Source organism: Macrotis lagotis, chromosome 1 (assembly GCF_037893015.1).
Source record: "Macrotis lagotis isolate mMagLag1 chromosome 1, bilby.v1.9.chrom.fasta, whole genome shotgun sequence".
NCBI classification, from domain to species: domain Eukaryota; kingdom Metazoa; phylum Chordata; class Mammalia; order Peramelemorphia; family Peramelidae; genus Macrotis; species Macrotis lagotis.
In genome coordinates, this window is record NC_133658.1 from 250,913,996 (window position 1) to 250,938,752 (window position 24,757).

The 24,757-nt window shown below is 40.0% G+C and overlaps 1 protein-coding gene across 1 annotated transcript in view; it reads right to left on the minus strand.

Annotated features, from left to right (window-relative positions):
• Positions 1-1,375: 1,375 nt before the first annotated feature.
• The window catches only part of PREX1 (phosphatidylinositol-3,4,5-trisphosphate dependent Rac exchange factor 1), a 236,744-nt gene continuing 213,362 nt past the window's right edge, over positions 1,376-24,757 (minus strand). Inside the window, exons 27-40 of the mRNA XM_074210196.1 lie at positions 24,146-24,234; positions 23,535-23,617; positions 22,422-22,512; positions 21,421-21,549; positions 16,944-16,985; positions 15,578-15,795; positions 13,216-13,315; positions 8,746-8,889; positions 8,535-8,658; positions 7,798-7,864; positions 6,480-6,649; positions 5,164-5,266; positions 4,345-4,412; positions 1,376-3,630 (exon numbers count right to left, since the gene is read on the minus strand). Coding sequence (XP_074066297.1) covers positions 3,588-3,630; positions 4,345-4,412; positions 5,164-5,266; positions 6,480-6,649; positions 7,798-7,864; positions 8,535-8,658; positions 8,746-8,889; positions 13,216-13,315; positions 15,578-15,795; positions 16,944-16,985; positions 21,421-21,549; positions 22,422-22,512; positions 23,535-23,617; positions 24,146-24,234 — 1,471 coding nt within the window. The 3' untranslated portion in view covers positions 1,376-3,587. The remainder of the gene's footprint in view (positions 3,631-4,344; positions 4,413-5,163; positions 5,267-6,479; positions 6,650-7,797; positions 7,865-8,534; positions 8,659-8,745; positions 8,890-13,215; positions 13,316-15,577; positions 15,796-16,943; positions 16,986-21,420; positions 21,550-22,421; positions 22,513-23,534; positions 23,618-24,145; positions 24,235-24,757) is intronic.

Consider the following 24,757-nt stretch of genomic DNA (forward strand, 5'->3'; position numbering starts at 1 on the left):
ACTTGTACAAATTGATGCTGGGTGAGATGAGCAGAAGGACATTGTACACTCTAACAGCAACATGGGGGTGATGATCAACCTTGATGGACTTACTTATTCCATTTTACAATGATCAAGGACAGTTTGAGGGGATATGTAATAGAGAATACCATCTATAACAGAGAAGGAACAATGGATTTTAAACAAAAGCCAAAGATTATTATCTTCAATTTTTAAGAAATCATCTTATGTATTACATAATTTTGCTATCTCTAATATTTTCTTTCTTCCTTAAGGATGTTTTTTTTTCTCTCAACACATTCAGTTTTGATCTACATATATCATGGAAACAAATGTAAAGATTATCAAATTGCCTTCTATTGGAGGAGGGGGAGAGAAGGGAGGGAGGAGGGGAAATTATAAAATTCAAAACCTTGTCAAAAAATGATTGGTAGAAATTACTACTGTATATAATTGGAAAACAAAATATTTATATAATTAAAAAAAAATTCAGAGGGGCAGCTAGGTTGCGTAGTGGATAAAGCACTGGCCCTGGAGTCAGGAGTACCTGGGTTCAAATCCGGTCTCAAACACTTAATAATTACCTAGCTGTGTGGCCTTGGGCAAGCCACTTAACCCCGTTTGCCTTGCAAAAAAACATAAATAAAATAAAATAATAAAATAAAATAAGAATTCAGGTCTCTTGCATACTGTGTGAAGAGAGTAGAATCAGGAGAACACTGAACACATTAACAACAATTTGAGAGGATCATCAATGATGAACACAGCTGCTCTCAGAAGTTCAATGATCAAGGACAATTTTAAGAGCCCCTTATGGAAAATAATATATGTTCACTTTTTAAAACTTCTTTTAAGCTACTTCTCTCTCATGCTCCCCCCCCCTTAGTTCTAATTCTTCTTTCTCAACATGACTAATATGGAAATATGGTAATCACGATTGTACATGTTTAACCTACATCAAATTGTTCATTGCCATTGGGAGGGTGGAGGGAAAGGAAAGGGCAAGAGAGATTTGAAACTCAAAAGTTTGCAAAAGGAAGAATGCTGAAAACTATCTTTGCAGATAATGAAAAAATAAAAGCTTTGTTGATCAGTCAAAAAAAAAAAATTCAGATCACTCACTCCCTTCTCCTATTCCAGAGGTCTTTTGGTTAACTTTTGATAGCAATGAAGAGGAAAGGTCCATTAAATGGTGCTTTAGTAGAGTTTCATGTTGCAGTAATAAACCTTGGACAACCAGAAAATGGATGCCTCAAAGTCTGGAGAGAAATAAAGGAATGTGTCAATGATTCACAAATGAACTGATTCCAGGAGGAACCTTTGCTGATGCTTTTTACCCCTGCAGCTCTGGGCCTGCCTAGAGGGTGATGAGGAAAAACCAAGTACCCCCAAAGAAGAGAACAGCTCCATTCAGTCCAATGAAAATCACGGCTTCTTTCCTTATAATATAAACCAACTTTTAATAATAAAAAATCTATCAAGAATTTTATGAGAATATTATGTACATGTCCATGTAAACCAGTGCACAAGGCTCATGTTCTCAAGAGCCAACCTCTGCTCCCAGTCTAATGAAACCAAACAATCTTCCCACCCCAAACAAATTCCAGGGCAACCTGGATGGTGTCTCTCTCTCTCTCTCTCTCTCTCTCTCTCTCTCTCTCTCTCTCTCTCTCTCTCTCTCTCATCATCATCATCATCACTTGTTTCCCAGTGAGTGCTGGAAAAGAAGGACCTGTTTTCCTCCCAATCCCTACCCCATTGAGACAACATTGGAAAAAAAAACAAAAAACAAGAAGTCTGTACATGTTCCAAGAAATTGGTTTGTCAGACTATTCTGACCTGAAACATTGAGGCAAAACCTGAGACCCCAAGGATAACCTCCAGACCCACATTGTTCACCTTGGCCATTGGCTAAAGAAATGGAAAGTTTACTTTTCCTTCTCACTCAGCCTCAGCATTTCAGATCTACATAAAGAGTTATTAAAAAGGACAATTGCCTTATCTAGATCTCCACTAAGCTAGTTTGCCAAAGGTTTGGAGCGATCTCTTGAAGATGGGCAGAAGTGGGGAAAGTTAGGAGACTGGACAACTCAATTCTGAGAGCCTTTCTGGTTAGCTTGGCTGACTAAAACCAAGGGTCTCAAATGCCCTGTTCAAGACAAATTCAAATTAAAAATAAATAAAAACAAGAGCACCTAGGAAGCCTTTATCTTCCCAAACATGCTTTTCTCAAGACTGAGAAGTTAAAGAGTGCTTAACCTCCATTTGCTGAAACTTTTTAAAAGATGCCTAGTGCTCCCAGGTGATACTCTTGGGCATTTCTCAGTCCATTTTTGCCTTTTAAATAAAGTTGTGGCATTCTATCTAATACTGATAAACTGAAACTATTATGATAATGGGAGTGAGGGAAGAGAAATCCATTTGAGGCACCTGATTTTTATTTCTTGACATTAAACTCTGTCTTCCTAAAATTCTAGTATTAAAAAAAGTAAAACCTTCATTTTCAAATCACTTAGTTTTGTTTTTAGTAGAACTGGGAAATGTTGTGAAAGCTACATCATGTTGGTCCCATGTTAAACAATATATCTTTCTTTAAAATTTAAAATCTCAAATATATAATCACACAATTAAAAAAGTCAAAATACCCAGAAACCCAGAAGTGTCATTCCACATAAATAGGTACAACATAGTTCTTCTGCCAATATAGGGAAAATGGGTACAGTCCAATAGATCAATGGCCTTTCAAATGGCCTTGGTTTCCATCCTTTGTTTCAGGTTTATTAATGCCAACCAGGTCAATCAGGACTGGCTTTGCAGAATATAAGAGACAGCATCAGTAAGGATTAATGCCAACCCCTGAACACTAAGGAAAGGAGACCCATGACAAGCAGTGATTGCGGAATGTATACTAGGCTCTAGGCATAGAAAGAGCTTCTTTCTGAGGAATCTTTGATGATGAAGAGCTCCAGAATAAATATTTCTTTTCTTATTGGAAGGAAACCCAAGATTTGTGCCAGACATGGGTTTCAAAAGTGCAGATTGATCAATTTAGAAAATGGTGTCTTGCAAGAGAGGTCTGATGACTTCAAGTCACTGGCCCAATGACCCTGATAGCTCCATAGATAAAAGGAGTACAGGGTTACAAGGGGTTAGGGGCAGCAACCACACTTGAGATAACTAGTCAGTGGCAGGATTAGGCTCTGTTTCTCCATTGCACCAGCTGACTACCATCCTTCACAGGCACCCAGCTGGAGACATCCAGTCCCAGTCCAGTCATACTTGCCAGGTCTCCAACCTCTCCCAACCAACTATGTCCAAGAGAGGAAACAGTGTCCTCACACACGTGTATATAAACAAGGATGAGCTTTGGGGCTGCTTCTGTGAAGAGGAAGGGGACCAGGTGGCTTTCAAGTAGTCTGGACTGTCTTAGGAAAAGGCTCTTGGCAGTGGGCTCTCATCTCCTGTGTCCTGGCAAGGGGAGGAGTGTGCCAGTGGACGAGTGAGGTACACCAAGGGTCCTGAGGGTTGGCTCTCTGCTGAACACTTCCAGGGTCTCCAACAAAGCAAGGCTTCTTGTCCTTTCTTATTTACAAGTCTCCATCCACAGGTGGCTGACACAGTTGATAGATCCTGGGGAACAGAAAGGGAGGAAAAATACTCACCAGGAGTCCAAAATTAACCCATAGACACAAATGACTTAACTGCTCCCAGGTACCCTCCTCTGCATTAATCTCATTCTCTAACATGGGGCCCTGCTAATTAGGTGATTCTCAATTCAACAAATAGCTATTATTTGAGCACTACATAAAATACTGGGAGAAGATATGAAGAGGATAACATTGCTTCAAGGTTTACTAGACACTTTACTCATTCCCATGATATAGATAGGGCCAGGGTTGTTTATTCCCATTTTATAGATGAATTATCTGAAGCTAGGAGAGGCTAAAGTAGCTGACCAAGTGTCAAAGAGATAGTAAGTGTCAGAGTCTAAAAGTGAACCCAAGTTCTCTCATTCTAAATGCAGTGTTCAGATGAAATGCTATTTAGGATGTTGATGGAGATGGAGAAAGGTCTTTCTAAGGCACAAAGAATAGTGAGAGCAAAGATGCAGATACAGAAGAATGTGGGAAAAGCTTGAATTAACCCAGAAAATATTTCATGTTAATGAATGACTGAACAGATGTCACTCAAATACAGAATTCAAATTTATTAAGTCATTGGGAATATGACATGAGTATGGTGTTACTATTATGTTGAGTGTTGGCTCTGACCAATGGCTAACACTGAGCAATAGTCTGATATTCTCCTGAAGAAAAGAATCATTCTATTCCAAAGAGTACTCACCGAGGTGCTCCCTGAGGCATCTGATCCTTGATTCGGAGATTTTTTGCTAGGATTTCCACTCTGGGTCCCTGGAGGGTAAGAAAGGAAAAATCAGAAGGGAGAAGAAGAAAGGGAGAGAATGTGGAAGGGGGATAAAGAGGAATGGAAAAGGGAGAAAGGAGGGAAATGAGGAGAGAGAGAGAGAGAGAGAGAGAGAGAGAGAGACAGAGACAGAGACAGAGACAGAGAGGCAGAGATGGAGAGAGACAGAGACAGAGGAGGAAAAGGGGGGGAGAGAGAGAGAGAGAGAGAGAGAGAGACAGAGACAGAGACAGAGACAGAGAGGCAGAGATGGAGAGAGACAGAGAGAGACAGAGACAGAGGGGGGAAAGGGGGGGAGAGAGAGAGAGAGAGATGAGACTGGGTGGCATCAACCCTGAAACCAATCTCCCTGATGAGACGGGAAAGACTAGAGATTGGCAAGGCCCAAACTAAGTAAAAACAATGACATTGTTCCACCAGGCAGGAAGTGGGCTAGGTGGCGAATCACGGCCCCGTGAAACAATGATAATGCTCCCCTCAGGATGAGTCAGATCTGCTGGGAACAGGATGAACAGTTCTCCTTCCAGCCCCAAAGTGGGGCTGGTCCCCCCTCTGGTCCCTTTTTCCCTTCCTCTCTTGAACCCATATGCAGAGAGACTAGTAATAAATAACTTGGGACTGGGCAGACAGTAAACCCTCGGAAGACCATGGTGCACTCAAGACCTATGCAATCCCAGGTCACTGCCCTGTACCCATGTCTGGCTCCTGACTTTGGTCTGCCAGGCCTGGGGGTCTTACCTGCTTCCTCATGATGTCTGTCGCCTGCATGATACACTTGGGAAGTAGCCCATGACTCCGAGCCAGGATCGCTGCCTGCTCCTGGGAGACACTGAGGGTACTCCTGGGAAAAGGACAAGGATGAGAGGTAGATGAAGCTCTTGGGACAAAGAACACAGATAGCATATCCAACCTATCCCCCCAGACATGGCCTGGGAGGAATACATAGAGGACCCTGCAGCTTCTCTGAGAACCTTCCACAATCCCAGCTCCAACTCCCCTAATACAGCATTATAGGAATCCCAAGCCTCCAAGATGCTAGTGGGACTTAACTTGGATCAGGGGAAAAGGTGCATTTCATTAAATTATAAAATAAACACCCAAATTGCTTTTTTTTCTTTTTCTTTTTTTGGTCAATTGAATATGATCTGGGACCAGTGCCCAGGCCAGAGTCTACACTTCTCTTTGTAGACAAGAGTGAACTGCCCAAAGGCCTCCCTCCTCAGGTATTCATAAAGTCTACCCACAGATTCTGAGGATACTGCCTGGATACTCATATAACCTGCAGGCATGAAGGGGGAGGGGAGGAAGAGGGAGAGAGGAATCCTGCAAGAGAGAAGATGCCTTTGTGATAGCAAGCTTTGACTTCAAAAAGCTACCTGGCAAGAAAGTGCCTTAGAGACTACCTGCTCTAACACACACCTTTCCCATCCCCATTTTATGAAGGAAGAAATTATCCCAGAATGTAGAAGCAAATTACTCCTGAATATCAGAGCTGAAAGAGATGAGAGATCATCTGATCAAACCCTTGATTTTTAGATGGGGAAATGAAAGCCCAGAAAGAGGAAGAGACTTTGCCAAGGTCATACAAGGTCAGTGACTGTCTGGGGCAGAACAGGAATTTCCTGACACCCAGTCCAATGTCCTTTCTACCCAATCTTACTGCCTCCCAAGGTAATAACAATTGCTCACATTATTTACTACTTTAAGATTTACAATACAAAGGGGAAAAGATGATGAGTATTATTAATGCTGTTCTACAGACAGAGAAACTGAAACACAGGAAAAGTTATTCTACTCCAAATCCTACTGTTGGAAATATTGGCATCAGAATTTAGATGCAGGTTTCCAAGTCCAGTGCTCTCTTTCCACTAATGGAAAATATCCAGGTTTATGGGATTCGGAGGAGGAAGCTGTTTTGAAAGGCATCTCTTAAGTCCCAGGAGGAAGCTAGTGCTATCTACCAAAGAAGCCCCTTCTCCCCTCAGTGATGGGGGGGGGGGGGGAGAGACAGAGAGGGGAAGGGTGAGGAAAGGGAGGAGGCAGCCAGCACTCACCTCTGCATTCCAGTGCCACACATGGTGACCTGACAGGCACCTAGGCGGTAGCAGAGCTCAGAAGAGATGGGCAGCAGGCCTGCACTGGACACAGCAGTGCCAGGCTTTGGGTGGACAAAAGACTTCATTAGGCGGCACAGCTCGTCCATGGCATTGATGGGGCGGATCAGCTGCAAAGTAGTCAGAGTTACTGAGCTTCCCCAAGTCTAGGACTTCCCTGAACCAAGATGATAACCATGTCTGTGGAGTCTGTCTGATTTCATAGGGCTTTCACAGGCTCCAGAGCTGGGAAAGACCTCAGATACCACCTGACCCAATAGATAAGGAAGCAAGCTCTCTGTCAGGTGTGACTTGCCCCTGGTCACACAGCTACTAAGTCCCAAAAGGCCAGAGGCTCCAACTCCAAAGTCAGTGCTCTAGTTGTAATATCCTGTCTCCACCTCTATCTTCAAACCTCACATATCTAGCTTCTCCTTTTCATCCCTATGACTACTGACCCTAGCCTGGCTGTTTAACTTCTCATAATGGGACTATTACATTAGGATATGGATCTCACTACCACCAGTCTCGCTCCTATTCAAGATACTCTACATCCTCCACATTTGTCTTCTAAAATGGCATCTTGTTCAATGTTACCCTTGCTTAAAAATTATGAATGGCTCCCCAGTGCTATCCCCTATCCAGTGCTATCCCCTATCTTGGTTTTCAAGATATTCTACAATAGAACCAGTTCCCTAACTTAGTACTGAAGTCTTCCACAATCTAACCTTATCTTCTCCAGTCCCTAATCTCATTTCCACTATTTCTTTTATATTCTTCCATTTCAATCAGGCTTTCCCAGTGAGACTGGCCAGCTTTAGTCCAATTTCTGTGCCTTTGTTTATTCCTCCCCTCTCTTCCTGACTTCAACAACTCCCCAAATCCTAACAAAAATCACCTATTTCAAGAATTTTTCACTGTTAACTCTAGCCATCACTCATCAGAAGAAACTGTCCAAACTAGGCAGTCTGGTCCCCCAGTGATATATTTTAGTGTACTAACATTTGAGTGTCCATTATACAAGTCTTGTTTTCCCTAAAAACTGTGAGCTCCTTGAGGGTAAGGATCACAATTAATCCTTCTTTTATATCACCCAAAGCAGGTGCTTAAGAATGAAAGACACCATCCCTGCCCCTCAAGGAATTTACAGATGAATAGAGAAATAAAATAGGCACATTAAATATAGACCGAAACTTGTAGGACACAGAAGAAAGAAAATAGGAAAGCAAGAAGAGAAAGAGAAAGAAAAGACAAAAATTAAAACCAAGGAGGGAGGTACCTGATCTATTTTCACTGCTGTCGCACTGGCATCTGTAGGCAGGTTGGACCTTTCAAGGTAAAACGTCCTGAAAGGGAGTCACACCATGATGAGTCACTGAATTAAAACCCGGGTCTAACTGATGTTTAGAAGGCAGCAGATTTTGGCTCTGAGTAAGCTGAAGTGCGGTCCTGCTCCCACCCTGTCTTTCCTCTAGGTCCTTTTTTCTGCCAAGGGCCATTTGGATAATTATAACACCTCTGAGCCATATAAAATTATTAACTTAAAAATTAGCCTGCTATATTTGGTCAAACATTTAATGAACTGACTCCTAAAATCTCCTGGATTTATTGAATTTCCAGTCCCTTCTGTGGTTGTCTTGGCAATGCCAGATCAAATGATTTTGCAGGTCGTCTATGGTCCACAGTAGGATATTCCCCACTCCTGTTCTAAGTCATATCATAGGGTCAAAGAATGTCAGGACCAACAAATATTCCAAAAGATGATCTGATTCATACTACTTGTTTTATAAAAAAAGAAAATGAGATGCAGGGAAGGGTCATGACATGCAAGTAACCCCCTATAGGGTACATCTAAGTAGGAAAGGAGGTCTTCTGGGTCCCAGTCCAAAGTCCTATCCTCTATTATCACTGTTTCCTACTCCAAGCCACCTTCCAACCTCCCTGAACTTAAAGAAATCCAAACATTCAGGGGTGGCACCCTTGGGCAGAGCAAAGAGTGCAAGAGGGGACTGGTACCTGAGCCGTCGGTAATACTGCTGGACTTTCTCCAAGGATTGAGCATTGATCTCCTGCTGTAGCTCCTCCAGGAGTGAGCCAGTCAAGCCCCCGGCTTGTGGCTGTCCTTCCAGATTTTCTAGGGCTGTGAAGGAACCAAGGTCGTTACAAGACCTTTGTTGGAAATGGGTCCCAACTCCCTGCTCCCTCCCTTGCACATCATCACACATACCTTTAGTGAAAAGGACAGTATGCAATTTTAAACTGCCCCCATTTTCCAACCGGGTTGGTAATTTGGAGAAGTGATAGCTGTCGAGGTAAAAAATAACCTTCAAGGCCTGGCGGCTGCCCTCAATATGATAAAAGACATGAGCATCTGAAGAGACAAAAATTAAAAAATTTAAAATGGCAGAGAGTGGGGAGGGGTTGGAACAATTATCCCTGAGACCAAGAGGAACATTAAATTAAATTCATTTTTTTTTTTTAGTTTTTACAAGGCAATGAGGTTAAGTGACTTGCCGAAGGTCACACGGCTAGGTAACTGTTAAGTATCTGAGGTCGGATTTGAACTCAGGTCCTCCTGATGCCAGGGCCAGTGCTCTATCCACTGTGCCACCTAGCTGCTCCCAAGAGGCGCAATTAAAGGATTATATTTTTAGTCATTATATTACTAGCTGGTTCCATACCACAGCCCAGAGAACCACTCAACAGGATCTCAGAACCTATCCAGCATGAGCATCTTACATGCCCTGGGGTCACATGAATGTCCTCACATAATCAAATGAATACTATTATTGCTTCTGAGAAGCTTGAACATCTACTATCCTATATAGCTCCATTCACAAATCCCATATAGCCCTAGATAGCCTTCCTGTGAGCAAAATAGTAACATGAATAGTAACAATATCAACAACATAAATAGCTTTTACATAGCACCTACTTTGTACTTCACAAATATCAAACCTGAATGGGAAGGGGTTGTTGCTATTATGATCTCCATTTTTACAGATGGGGAAATTGAGGTAGGTATTAGCACAAAATTACATGGCAGCAGGGACTATTTCCTTTTTTGTATTTTTATGCCAAACACCTATTTCTAGTGCCTCATTATAGTGGGGACTTAAAAAAGTTTGTTGACTGAGTCATCCTTCTAAGGCAAGTAGCTTTTATCCAGTCATAAGATTATAGATTTGGAGCCAAACAGGACTACAAAAACTATCTAGACCTACCCCCTCATTTTACAAATGAAACTTGAGGGAATTTAAGTGACTTGTCTATGATCATACAAAAATAGTTAAGTATCAAAGGAAGGATTTGAACCCAGGTCCTCTTGAACCCAAAGCCAGCATGTTCTTTCTCCTATATCCTGCTACCTACACCTCCCAGTGTATGAGTGTCCATTCTTTGGGGAAGGTAGATTACAACTTAAATTTATATAGGGCATACAGGTTTAATAAAGCAGTTTCCCTATAAGCTTACATATGTGCATATATGTTTGTATGTGTGCATGTATGCCTATGGAGGAAAAAAGATTGAACCATTAAGAGATTTGTTGTCAAATAACACAGAAATCTAGTTTAAAGTGTCCATTTTAAAGAGCTGCCATCATATCACTTTAGTAATAGTCATTTGCCAATTTAAAATTTTGTTTTCTTCTTAAATTGTTTACATTGCTTTGCAATAACCTTTTTTTATTTGTGTCTTCAATCCTGGATTTTATATGTTTGCAACCTTATTTAGATAGTTTTCAAGGGACTTTTAACTTCAAGACCTAGTATATAAAGATATAGATATAGAGTGTGTATATATATATATATATATATATATATATATAATATATATACATAATAAGACCTAGTATATAAAGAATATAAAAAAGTAAATAAATACAAAGATTTTCAAAAACATGAATCAGATTAAATGTCTTATATGATAACAGAATGAAAATTCTCATTAAAGCTTAGTCACCATCTAAGAGAAATAAATAGTTTTTAAAAATGATTATTTTTAGAGGTCAAATTTAGTTTGATATTTAGAGGATATGAATTTTTTTAAATCACCTTCAAGTTTATTTATGTGAAATACAAAATATATCCAGTATTAAGAGTTAAGAGATTACTAAAACATAACTGGAAATGTTTTACTTCTTTTTAAATTTTTTTTTCTTTTTTTTGCAAAGCAATGTGGTTAAGTGACTTGTGTCTGAGGCTGGATTTGAACTGAGGTACTCCTGACTCCAGGGCCGGTGCTCTATCCACAGCACCACCTAGCTGCCCAAAATGTTTTACTTCTACTCAATCCTAAGAGTGTCATTATGTGTAATTATGATAACATCCAAAGGCCTTAATATTCTTATTTCTTATCTAGATGATATGCTTTAGAGTATTCATTCAATGATATATTAAGTAGAATAAGGTAGTAAACTTACTGTGAAGTATATTCAATTTCATAACCACAGGCAAAATGATACACATTTTCTCATATAGAACAATTTAATAGTATTATTATTATTATATTTATTTTAGACTTGATCTTATGTTTTCAAAGTGTGAATAATTTGAATATGATAGTGAGAATAAAAGTTCTTTTTGGAATGCAGGCAAAATGAACAACTGATAATATAAACTATTCATGTTTTAGAAGAGTTGAAGGCTCCTCTTTTTGGAGTTAGAATTAGAATCAGTTTATTCCCAGTTATTTTGATAGACTCCTAAAGGAGGGAAATTTTGTAGTTATTGAACTTGAGTTTTAATATGGTGTTCACCTATAGTTTAAATTAAGTTTTAATATGGTGAAATATACTACAAATGATGTATATAGTACCTGGTTATAAAAAGAAAATGGAACACCCAAAGACACTTTATTACTATGGTAAATGGACTAGAGAGTGTATGAGAACATGTGAAATTTGCCTAAAGTTTTGTTATTAACTGTCAAAAATTAAAAAGTCAAATCTTTTGTACTTGAATGAATGTACTTAATTTGATCTTAGTGACTTTGATTTAAATGTCTAAATTATGTCTCCTGAAAAATGTATTTGACTATAATTCATTCATGTGTCTGAGTTGCTTATGTAATTTATGCTCATTGTGTTATAAAATCATATACAATTTTATTATTTAAGCAATATTCATATAATCATAATATCTGTATGCAAACTATTAAAAATTTTCAGTGCTCTTCCCCCAATCTTGATTTATATTTTAAAAAAAAACTTTCTCCACAACTCTATGAAGTAGATAGGATAAGGATTATTTCTCCCATTTTACAGAAAAGAAACAGAGGGATGTGATTTGTCTAAAGACAAATGGCTACTAAGTGCAAAAGTCAAGATCAAGATTTGAATCTACTTACTCAAAATAGACTCCTTACTCCTTACTCCAAGACCATTAGTCTTTCCATTACTGTCTCTCTAGTGTATCATAGTACCGTTTTGCAGCCTACAATCCTGGGTGTAAAGATTTTGTCATGGTCTATTGCACCAAGAACCTCAACTGCTTCTCTGCAGCACTGACCTGGGAACAATTTTATACTTATGCTCGGATTAGGCTCATATTTCCACACCATTTCTCCCTCATAGATCCTTTCCTTCTAATCTCATATGTTCGATCCCTAGTACCCAGTGACCACCAAATCTGACCTTTCAACATTTGCTTTCAGAAAAGAATTCATTAACACTTAATGAATAATGCTTCAAGTGTCCTTTTGGGAGAGGAAGAATGCAACACTTTAACATCTGACAGGGATTAATGATTTCAGAGGTTCCATTAAGTTAGATGGGGAAAAATACAATATTGTTTTTACTAAGAGCTCGCTGAAATTTAGAATTTCCTTCAATTACGAATTTTAAAAAATTATTCTGAGAAGGGGGGGGTCATAGGTTTACTACACTGATCAAAAGGGTGTGAGACACATTAAAAAGATTAAGAATTCCTGTTTTAGATTCTTCACAGTGGGAAACGACCTTAGAGATCAACTGGTTTAAAGAACTTTAACCTGGGATCTGTGACCTTGTTATTTTTAATGTTTCCTTCGCAATTGTCTGAATCTTTTTTGGGAGGGTGAGGCATATTGAAAAAATATTATTCTGAGAAGTCCATGGATTGCAGCAGAGTGCCAAAAGAATTTATGATATCAAAAAGATCTAAAAGCTCTAAAAGATCTTAAAGCTCCTAAGCTAAAGGAATGAAATTCTAACCATGACAAGTACCAGTGAACAGGTAGGATAGTAAGGGAGATAATTGGGTTGCAATGGAGCTGGTTCTGCTTATCCATAACCATTGTTTCCACTTCAGTTAGTTATAGGCTGGAGGCTGGACAAGGACAGATATAAGACTATGGGAGATAATTATGCACTTCCTTGCTGGAAGAAGAAAATGAACACTCACAACTTGGGGCAGGTACAGTCCTATCATACTTTGAAAGCAGAAGGAAAGATAGCTTGGTGGATACCAGCAAGGTTCAAAACGTCATTTCTTCTATGTCACCTGTGTGACTATGAGTTCTTTACTAAACACCTCTAGGTCCAAATTTTGTCCTCTGTAAAATGAGATTATATTAGATTTCTAAAATCAATTTCTGGTTCTAATTTTATGATCCAAAGTACAAACAGGATGACACTTTGGGGCCGAATTCAATATCCCAGGGCAGAAACCAAGAGACACAATTCCCCCCACTGATAAAGCAACCAGAAGACACTTACTGGTGACAAAATTCTCATCCAGCTGTTTAAAAGAGAAGGTTACATTATCCAGCTCTGACAAAGTGACCCGGATATCCTCCAACATGATACGCTCTTCCCTCTATAAAATAAATGAAGAAAAAATGAATGATTTAAAAATTATTTCCAAGTAATAGAATAGTGCCCTGGTGTACTCAGTCTCCTATTACTTTCTGTGACACAGATCTACCCTACTTTGGAAAGGGTATCCACCACTTATTTTCCTCTAACAAACTGGACTAAATAGTCTCTAAGGAAGATCTAGCTTTCCACATTCTCTGGTGTCTTCCAGACACAGTGAAAAAATACAATATTGTTTTTACTGTAAATTTAGATCTGCAAAGGCCCTTGAATGTCATCTAGAACAAGCTCTTCATATTCAGATGAGGCTTTTGGGACCCCAAGAGCATTTTTGCTAGTTGTAAGAAAGAGGCTAGGTCTGACCTGGCCCATGGCATGCATTATTTCACCAGCAGAGGGCAGGACACTCCCACTTTACAAATATGAAGTTGTGTTTTTCCACAAAAGTAACAAACTACAGAAGTTATCCATTTCCCTCTTCCTAGTGCCCTCAACCTGCCTCTTGGAGACAAGATAATTGGTGATTTGTGTCAGAAGGAAGATACAATGGAAGAAGTCAAGACTGAATAAGAAAATTAGAGGATATTAGAGCTATTCTATCAAATTCCTTCAATTTTTTTAAAAATAAGTTTATTTTTGAAGTTTTTCCTTTAATTTTGAGTTTCAAATTCTCTCCTTCCTTTCAGTCTGTACCTCACTCATTGAGAAAGCAAGAAATATATCAATTATACATGTGAAATCATATAAAACATATTTCCAATAATAGTCATGTAACAAAAAAGACAAGAAAAATAAATTTTTAAAAAAATTATACTTCCATATGGAAGAAAAGACCCTGAGGGGAAAATCAGTTGGTTAAGGTCACAAGAGAATTTATGATTCAGAGACAGATGCCTGGACAGGTCTATCCTCACAATGGCAAGCAATGGTGGCTGTTCACAATCCATAACCAAAGAGAACTACTCATCTACTACAATAAGAACACACCCTAATGCCTCCTGGGGAGGCACTCTGGTAAAGGAGAAAGATCATTGGACTGAAAATCAAGAATCCTGTATTCTAGGATTTGCCCCCGATTGACCTTGCTAGGTGAACTTACCTTCTCTAGATCTCAAAATGCCATTTGTAAAATGGGCACAAGGAAGATAATAATCCCCTACTCCACATGGTTAAATCAAAGAAGATCGTGGATGGAAAAACACTACCTCAGAAGTATAACAGGCTACACAAGTGAGTAGAATAATTAATTATGGCAAAATCTGTGAATAAGCCAGTTGGCTGAATAGAAGTGGCTTGGTAAATCATTTCAGTTCTCAGAGCATCAACTGCCTCCTTGATAAAATAAGGGTCTAGGGTCTCTTAAATCTCTAAAGTTATAAATATTATCAATATCTGAAGGGTCATCATAATGTGTCAGCTGGATTAACTTGCTCTGCTCAGCTCCAGAGAATAGATGTAGGGTAAAGGGGAGAAAGGTCACAGATCTTGAAATATTCCTACCACTAGTGTTATCCAAAAATGGAGAGATAACAACTGTCTTATGACTGGAGGTCAAGAGATCTGGAACCAGAAGGGACACAAAAGGTCATCTAGTCCAACCCCTCATTTTACAAATGATTTGTTTAGTCACACAACAAAACTTTAAGATTATTCTAGTTAGTAATACACTCTTCCCTCATCGAATTATTGTGTACAAGTGGTTATATGTTATGTTCCCTACCTACCATCCCACCCAATTGAAAATCAGTTCTTTGAGGGCAGGGGTTGTTTTAAATCCTTTCTCTATATGACCTAGTGCTTAGTATGCCTATTATAGGATCAGCAATTTAAAGTTAAGATCGAGGGCCATTTATTTCAATGCCTCCATTTTACATATGAAGAAACTGAAGCACAGAGAGGTTAAATCAACTTATTGGCTTGGGAAAGGGAGAACTGAGATTCAAATCCAGGTCTTCACCTTCCAAATTCTACTATTCTTCATCAACAGAAGATGGGTGAGTATTAGATAGGAGTTCTTTGATAGTAACCCTCTTCTAAGTTCTCTTCTAGTTCTAAAATGGTTCCCTAAAATGGTCCCAGAGCTAGTCAGAATCTCCTGACTCGAATCTCCTGGCCTGTAGGTAAACTGAAGGCTCTTCTTGCTAACCCACACCAAGTGTTCTGTATCTCCGGCAGGAAGAACCTTGTCTCAGAGTTGAGCAGGACCCACATTTCTTAAACTGCTCCATGCCCCAACCCCATTCCCCCCGCCAATGACTCTTACCACAATGGGGGACAATAGTGACTGGAAATGTAGGAGGACCCCTGTGGCTGCGATCTGTTCTAGCCACTTGCGACTGGCATCTCGGCTACTCTCTTCATACTCGCCATTGTTATTATAGCGGTAGCTTAAGGCCGCAAGCAGCTGGTCAGAGAAAGTACAGATGGCGGCCACCAGAGACTGGCAAAAGATGACATCCCGCCTCAGCTGCAGTTCCGTATCTGCCCGAGGAGAGAGAGAGAAAGAGAGAAAAAAAGAGAGAGAGAGAGAGAGAGAGAGAGAGAGAGAGAGAGAGAGAGAGAGAATGTGTGTAAATTGACCCGATATTGTTCCAGGAGACTCCAGATTATAGTGACTAGATCTGGGTAGGAAGCAGAAGGGTATGGCCTGGAGGGCTCATCACTTATCTAAGGATGGGATGCAAATCCTCAATTTTACTTTGAGAGAGACCACTAAGGGCTATGACAGATTCTTGCCATCTTTCTTGTCCCTGAAGGTCATCCTTACATGTAGGGTTTTCAATTCAAGGACCATTCTAAACTATGAACACTGAGGAAATTCATTTATGGATTCAAGGAAGGGGGAAAGGTTATTCCTTTCCATTTATTAAGTGTCTTCTAAATGTTGGGCACTGTTAAAACACTTGACAAATATCTCATTTGATGCTCACAACAAAAATGGGAGGTAGGTCATTTCTTCTGAAAACACCACCACCACCACCACCACCACCACCCCCGCTTCCAGTTTCTGACAGGGCTGAACTTCAGAAGGAAAGGTCTATAGCAGACAGGGCTCCTATGTTCATTCAGACACTGACCAGGATATTCTTACATAAGCCTGGAAGGGCCATATCTGAATGGAGTTAGGAAGCTGCTCAGTTAGGGGTGGAAAAATGCCTATGTTCAAACCCCATAAGCAACAGGAGGGGGTAGTACAAAATCTCAAGGGGGTGGTTCTCTCTTTTACAAGCCCTGGATGAGAAACACAGGAAACTAAAAATTGTTGTTTGACCACATGTGGTCCACAGGCTACATTTCATTTATGATAAATAGGGTGATGACATTGTGAGGCTTGGCAAGAAGGAATCAGGCTCTAGTACCTACAAAGAAGACCAAAGAATAATATACATACAATCAGTCTATAAACCCACCAAAAATACCAATAATGCAAAATCCTTCCTACAGGGCAATCTTGTAAGCAGTCTTCTCCCCTCTAGTTTCGCTTGGAGTGTACTTTTAACTCAATTAGCCTGAGATATAAATGTTTGAGGAGTGGGGTAAATATATGAAATGAGCTCTGAACCCAGGTCCTCTGACTTCCAAATCCTGTGCCCTTTCCATTGGACTATGCTGCTTCCCCACTTCATTACCTGTGCATTTGAGCAATGCCAGTAACACCTGATTCTTGCCATCTAGAAGGAAAGAGAAACAGGAGTTACAATTGTAACCTTAAGCTGAGAGAAGATCAAGGTTCTAGGATACAGTTCTGAGATTTTCAAACAGTATAATATAATACATAAAACATTTATTAAGGATGTAAGTATAGATTTAAATACTCTATCCAATACAATGAGAGATATAAAGATTAGATAAGATACATTCCTGACCTTATGAAGCTTATAGTCTAACAGATACACACAGGAAAATTGATGTCACATGATAAAATAGAGTCCAAAGATTTATGCGGTTAGTGATAATTTTATCAAGAAAAACATGCAGGATTTATTTCAGTTCTTCACAAAAGGAATGGCAATTGAGAATTTAACTAATAAAGTAAGGAGGAAGGGCCTCATGGGCATAGAAAGGAGTGTGTTTTGAGAACAAAATTATCCTGTTTGGCAGAAACAGAGAGCACATTGCGGGGGGGGGGGGGAGTTATGAGATAAAGTTGAAAAGTCAGGGTGGCATTTACCAAAGGGGGGCCATGAATGCCACACAGAGGAATCTGAACTTTACTTGACAAGCAATAAGGACATAGTTGGGCCTATGGGCAGAGTATATAGTTATGGAAAGGAAAAAGGGAGCTAGGAAAGCTGCTAAGCTGGCACCCATTCCAAGGAATACTGAAGGAGATTATCTCTGAATTAGGAAAGCTGCTCCCTTGTTACAATTGGATCCAACAAGTCTCCCAAGTAGAACTCACTGCTTCTGCACTAAGCCATGAAGGACATGGGGAATGGCTTGGGTATAATCGTCATGATGCCAGTCACCTTTTCACAACCAAAGATTCCCTTTCCTTGAAGAGGCTATAGAAAAGCTTTTCCCACAAGGTCCCCACTTGTACTTGGGATTGTGGGAGGAGGAAAGGAAAGAGTTGACAGAAGTAGTCTTCCTAGAGACAGTACCTGAATAATAGAAAAGCAAAATCATATCTCCCAGCAGTTTCTCTCCCCATCTCCTCCTTTCTGACATGCCTGCACACCTTCCTGCTCAAATATTTTAGGATTTTCACAAACACAGATGAGAGGCAGTATAGTATAGGAGCAGATATAAAGCCTCCCAAGTCTATATTCAAACAGCACCTCTGACAGGTGCTGGCTATGAAACCTTAGACAGGTCACCTAACCTCTCAGTTCTCAAGGAAATTCTCTAAGCCTCTAAAGTTGCATAGGTAATGGAAGTTCTCTCACCCAGGAATTTCCTTTACCAGTGAAATCATAGACCTAGTCCCTATTCTTCTACAGACACAGAAAACACAATTTACGCTTTCAGCCAACATTTGCTGGGCATCTCTCATGTACAAGATTCCACGATGGGTGCTGTGGGGAAAACAAAGAATTCCTGCCTTGATAAGAAAACACTAATAACTGGGCAGTGCTGTAAGTCATTGCTGTCTAAAGGGTATTCCCTCCTTATTGCTGCCTCATAGGATTATTCTTTTCTTTCAAGGCTCCATTCAAATAGGTGTCACCTTCCCTTGCAGGATTCCTTTGATCACACCAGATGGAAGTGCTCTTCCCTCCTTTTACCTGGAACTCTCATTGGTCCTTATCACAATTCACCTTGCATTATACTTCTCTAGGTACTTGCTATCTGTTTCCAGAAGAGTATAAAGTCCCTAAGGACAAATACTATATCATGTTTCATCTCTGTATCTCTATCACCCAACACGGAACCTAAACAGAAATTTCCTTTTTTTTTTTTTTTAAGGATTTTGCAAGGCAAATGGGGTTAAGTGGCTTGCCCAAGGCCACACAGCTAGGTAATTAAGTGTCTGAGATCGGATTTGAACTCAGGTATTCCTGACTCCAGGGCCGGTGCTCTATCCACTGCACCACCTAGCCCCCCCCCCCCCCAGGAATTTCCTTTATAAGGTCCCTTATCAATGAAGTTGTTTACAGACTGCTGAGAGGAACCCCCCCCCCCCCTTTTCCCAAAACAGTCCTATTCACCTTTTGGACAACAGTTCTAATCTAATTATTAGGAAGTTTTTTTTAATATCAAGCCCAAGTCCTCCACTCTGAAATTCTGGAGGCAAGCAGAAGTCTGATCTCTCTTCCCTGTCTTAATATTTCAAATACTTGAAGACAGTTATCATGAGTCTTTTCTTTTCCAGACTCAACATTTCTTTTAATGGATCCTCTTAGGAAATGATCTCAAGTCCTCTCACTATTCTAATCCTACTCTTTTGGACACTCCCCAGATTGTCCACAGCAATTCGAAAATGTGGTGCACAGGAATAAGCACAATGCTCCAGATGGATTCTGACTCAGACAAAGGACAAGCATCAAGACTACTGCTTCTCATGTTCCAAACATAACCTAAGACTTAATTTGGGGGCAAAGCTCCCTTCTCCAGACCATCTTTCTCACAAATATCCACATCATCTTACTAAAAATTCTTTCCAAAACACATCACTTTCTTCCTGAAGAATCTTCATTGGAACCTTATCATTTCTAGGACAAAAAGCAAACACTTTCTCATTTGGGTCTAGGTTACATTTCCAGATTCTTCTCACATTTCTCCTCTTTACGAACTCCATGTTCCAGCCAAACCAATGCTACTTCCAGTCCTCTGAACTGAGCATTTCATTTCTCTAAGGCTATACCTTACTCCTTCTTACCTGCACTTCTCTACCTTCCTGTAAAGTTGAGTTCATGTGCAATCTCCTACAAGATGCCTTTGATCAATCCTCTTTGAAAATATATTCATTCTCTCTATCTATCTATCTATCTATCTATCTATCTATCTATCTCAGAATAGAATATTATCTTCTTGTGGTCATGACCAATTTTTGAATTCTTGCCTTGAATGCCCAATATATTGTGAACATAGAAGATTCTTAGCATATGCTTGTTGAATTGAACATAGAAATGAAAATTCAAGTTGAACTTATAGTCTACTATCACCCAGTCTTTTACATATGGAGTGCTATTTAACCACAGTACCCATCTTATATTACATAGGGTGATATTGTATATAGTATTATAGTTCAATATATATTACATCAGATTATATTACTATTATAGTAGGCTATATTACAGTGTGTTGGATTTTATCATACTTTAATTTTAATTTAAGATTTCCCCCGTATCACTATTCATGTTTATCTTTTTTGATTTAGCCCATTATTTTGTCCTGTTGACTCCTTCTGGATCCTTAGTCTGTCATCTGCCAGCTATCTTTAGTGAAAGTGTTAACACGGGCAGCTAGGTGGCGTAGTGGATAAAGCACTGGCCCTGGAGTCAGGAGTACCTGGGTTCAAATCTGGTCTCAGACACTTAATAATTACCTAGCTGTGTGGCCTTGGGCAAGCCACTTAACCCCATTGCCTTGCAAAAAAAAAAAAAAAAAAACTAAAAAAAAAATGTGGAGTCAAAGATAAGTTTCTGGGGCATTCCATCACAGATGTCCATTTCCACAGTGACACTGACCCATCAATAACTACTCTCTGGTCATTCAACCAGACCTAAATCCATCTCTCCTCTAGGTCCCTTTTTTCCATCTCACCCACAAGTACTGCATGGGGAATATTAAGACTGGACAGAGAAGCAAAGGAAGAACCATGATTAATTTCAACTGTCTTAAAAGTTCTTCCTGGTACCAAAAGCCCTGGGATCCAAAAGGAAGGGCACAGAGAATATTTAGACTTGGTCTTTTAAGAGATTCTTGACCTGAGAGAAGAGACCTATGGTACTAAAATGCTCTAAATTGTAAAAAGACATGTGATCAAATCCAAAGTCTTGACAATAAGATCCACCCCCTACTCTGTCTAATCTCATAAAGATACTGTAAGAATTAGATTTTTAGAGAAGAGAGCTTAGAATACAGAATGACAGAGCTAGAAGGGAACCCTACCAAATGGAATGTTAAAACTGAAAAGGGTTTTCTACAAAGAAGACAGAATGCTATTAAAACTTAAAGGACATAGGACAACAGACTGGCAAAACTAGATGAAACCGCAGAGATAATGGAGGTCTGACTCCTCAAGGATCCCACAGCTAGAAGGTAATACAGTCAAAATAAAAACCCAGGTCAATCTCATAAGTTCCAGTGCAGTGCCTTTTTCATTACACCACAAAAGTGGAGATCTTTGAAGATCCATAACAGTCATTACTGTTATGAAATCCCAGAAAGTAGTAGATGTGAAATGACAGTGACAGGAAGAATTTCTCACTCTTGCCAAATACCAGCTGTGTTGAGAATCCACTTGATTGTTTCTGTCCAAGAAAGGAGCACATGCCAGGTTGCCCTATTTGGAGTTTCATCCTCTAGTATCACCAGGATGACCAAGACACTGGATGAGATACACATAGGACCAAAAAAAGCAACTGCTACCCTGCAATGAATTGTACTAGTCTTCTCAATGCCCCTTGCATAGACCCCTGACCCTTCCTAGGCACTAACCTTCCACGTATTTCTGGATGTTGTCCACCAAGGACTTGATAGAGTTGGGAAGATTCCAAGGGTCTTCCTGAATGCTTATCTGGATCATGCTCCGACCCCGGATTGGACATTCTTCCTTCTGTTTAAAGTCTGCAGTAGGAAGAACAAGTTAAGAGATAGGCAATGAGTAGAGAGGCAATACAATAGAATGAGCGAGGAGGAGGAAATGGAAGAGGAAAAGGAGGAGGAAGAGAGGGAAGAAGAGGGGGGAGGAAGAGGAAGAGGAGGAGGAAAAGAAGGAGGAAGAGGAAGGGAAGGAGGACAGTTCCCATCCTCTGATAAAGTGCTTGATGCTGGGAAGCCTTAGCCATAGGCAAGTCAAGGGCCCATAATATCCCATCTGCTCACAGAATGCAAAGCTTGAAGGGACCTTTGATGTCATTTAATTTTATCACTCACTCAGATCACATAGTGAGTTGGTGGCAGAGGCAAGCTGACTACTAGAGTCTCTTAACAATGTCCCAGGTGGCTCAAAAGCAATGGTCACATCTATGCAAGCAATAGCCAGAGAATTAGGGCTCAACCTTGGCCCAGACAATCTCACAGGGATAGGTTGAAGGTACCAAGTGATACTCTTGGTTCTCCCTTGTTTACAAGGACTCTGACAGAAGGGATCTCTCTATAATTGCTTTTACTTCCTTAGAACTAAATGAGAACAGAAGTCTTGGCATTCAAAATAGAGAGCAGAAGACCAAGTCACTCAGAGCTTGTATGTGCAAAAACTACACACACATTCCTCACCTCTATACAAAAAATGGATTTCAAACCAATGAGTACCTAAATCTGGCTTCTCCTCTACAGGGATGCTCTAAATATCACTGCTTGGCTATTAGAAGGATTCCTTCTACTGACATACATAGATTGTGACGGATGCTTCAGCTTGGTACTCCAGGCTGTCCCTAACCTGTGCAGAGGTCTGAATATATCAAGTGATCCAATTTCTCCCCCACCTGGAGGCTTACCTTGCAAGCTGTGTTCCATAGGGAAATGCTTTGTTTCCTCAAAGGCCTTGCTCATGACTGACCCTTTTAAGAGAGCATTGATGGAATCCACCTGGGGCATTTAACAAAAGGGATTTGGTTAATGTGGACCTATGAGCCTTAGACAAGGTCATTCAATATGTCAAAAGAGCTAAGATTTTCTTAGTGGGTACAATCCCTCCTAAAGGCAGATCACAGACCTTCTACATGAACTTCTATAGCCAGAAAAGTGTCTCCCTTGACAATCAATCTTCTAGTAGTGAAGTTCCCTGAATTCAAATAAATTGATCCATGAATAATAGATATAGGTGGTCATATAGGTGGACCTGTTCTCAAATCCTTCTCAGCTTTGGGATCAGTCTAAATCTGGACTCTGTTGGATTCTGCCCTGAGATGGCATGGGGTTCTCAATGACTCAACAAAACAACAAGCAACTCTTTCTTGAGAGAGAGCCCCCAAACTGAGGGATCAGGCTGAGGATGCCAGAGAAGAAGGAGAAGAATTACACCTCTGTTCCATTCACAAGCCACTAGGTATCTGCCATATGAATTTGGAGTCAGAGGCCCAGGAGCTGAAATCATGATTCAGATGCTAAATAGGTCATGCTGGGTGGTGAAAATTGTCACCATCATCACAGCCAAAATTATTAATACTTGAAGGTTTGTAATGTGCTTTACACAGATTACAGAGTTACCTAGCAATTCTCTTATCCTTTCTGGGTCTCAATTTACTGATTTACAAAAATGGGGTGATTGAACTCAATGATGTCTAAGGTTACCCCTGGCTCTAAATCTTTAATCCTAGGATCTTGAATAAGGAAAGCCTTGGAAAACAAGGACCAGGTCAAAGATGCCTTAGAGCACTTCTTAACCCTGGGGTCTTGATTTATTCTTTAAAATGTTTAGATAACTTAGTATCATTCATTCATTTCCTTTGTAATCCTGCATATTTATTTTGTGCATTTATAAACATTCTTCTGTAAAGATGTCCAAAGGCTTCACATTCCTGCCCCAGGGGACAGGACACAAATGAGATTAAGTTGGGAGGAAGGAAATCAAAAGCCTCATGGCTCTCAAAAGAAGTGAATATCTGTACCTGATTAAACAGGTGTTCCAAGCATCCATGCAATTTGTCCTGCTTATCTGATGGGATCCTCATGTCACAAGGCAATTCATCCCCTGCCAGGGAGAACAAGTGAGTAAGCCACACTGGTGTAGTGCTTTTTACTTCTCATTGTCCTTAACCAGCCAGTATCTCAATTGACTTTAACAAGAATCCTATGAAGTGGGCAGCACTGTCAACTCTTTTCATCTCTTTAAAATATGGATCTGATTATGTCATTCCCCACCTGCAAAATCTTCAATGACTCCCTACTATTTTCTGAATAAGGTCTTAGCTCTTTACCTTGTCTTTTCAAGAATATTCACTGTTTAAATGTCTTCTACCTTCCCAATTTTATCTCCCATTAATTTCTCTTGCACATGCTCTCATTAATCTATACTACTAACTGTTCTCTGAAAATAAGTTTATCCTCTGCCTCTGTTCTTACAATTTTCTCTGCCTAGAATGCCACTTGTCCTCTCCATCTAAGAAGAGCCCCTTCTACCAGGCAATGCTACCCATATATGAATACCCACCTAATATTTCCTAAATGTCTCCCTAGCATCTTCTCCTTTTCATCTTGAAAATGGCCTTATTCTACTTACCAGATCCCATCTCATCACTGCCCAGGTAAGAGCTATTACTACGGACACTGGTGTAGGAAAGGACGGAGTCTCGGTTACTATTGCACTCACTGAAAAAGACACAGACAGGACAAGATGAGAAATTCCCCAAGGCCTTATTTGGAGCTCTAGGTTTCTATTTTGAGAAGTGTGACAAAAGTTAAGGCCTTTCAGAAAGAAGAAGATGTACTAAATGCATATGGAGGCTATCAGGTGGATTCCAGGTCCCAGAGGATTCAATGAGGCAACCCTGGTTGGTGAGTGGAAGGGAGAGGAGTATGGCTTCTTCAGCATTAGAAAAACTAGTCAGTATATCAGCACCAGCTCTAGAGACAGGAAAAATAGCTATGGAGGACAGAAGATGAGTCTAGATTTGGATTCTATTGAACAAGAAACCACAACAGTACCTCAGATCCAAGAGTTTGGTACAGCTAGAACTGAAGCTTTAACTCTTGGAAGGTCTTCTATTGTGCCTACATAATTAATTTGTGCATTTTTTTTTTGCATGAGAAAGCTAAAGTTGTGAGCAATGAAGCAGTTTGCCCAGTGTCAGAATTATTTCCACTCTAAAGTTATTACTACATATCATTATGA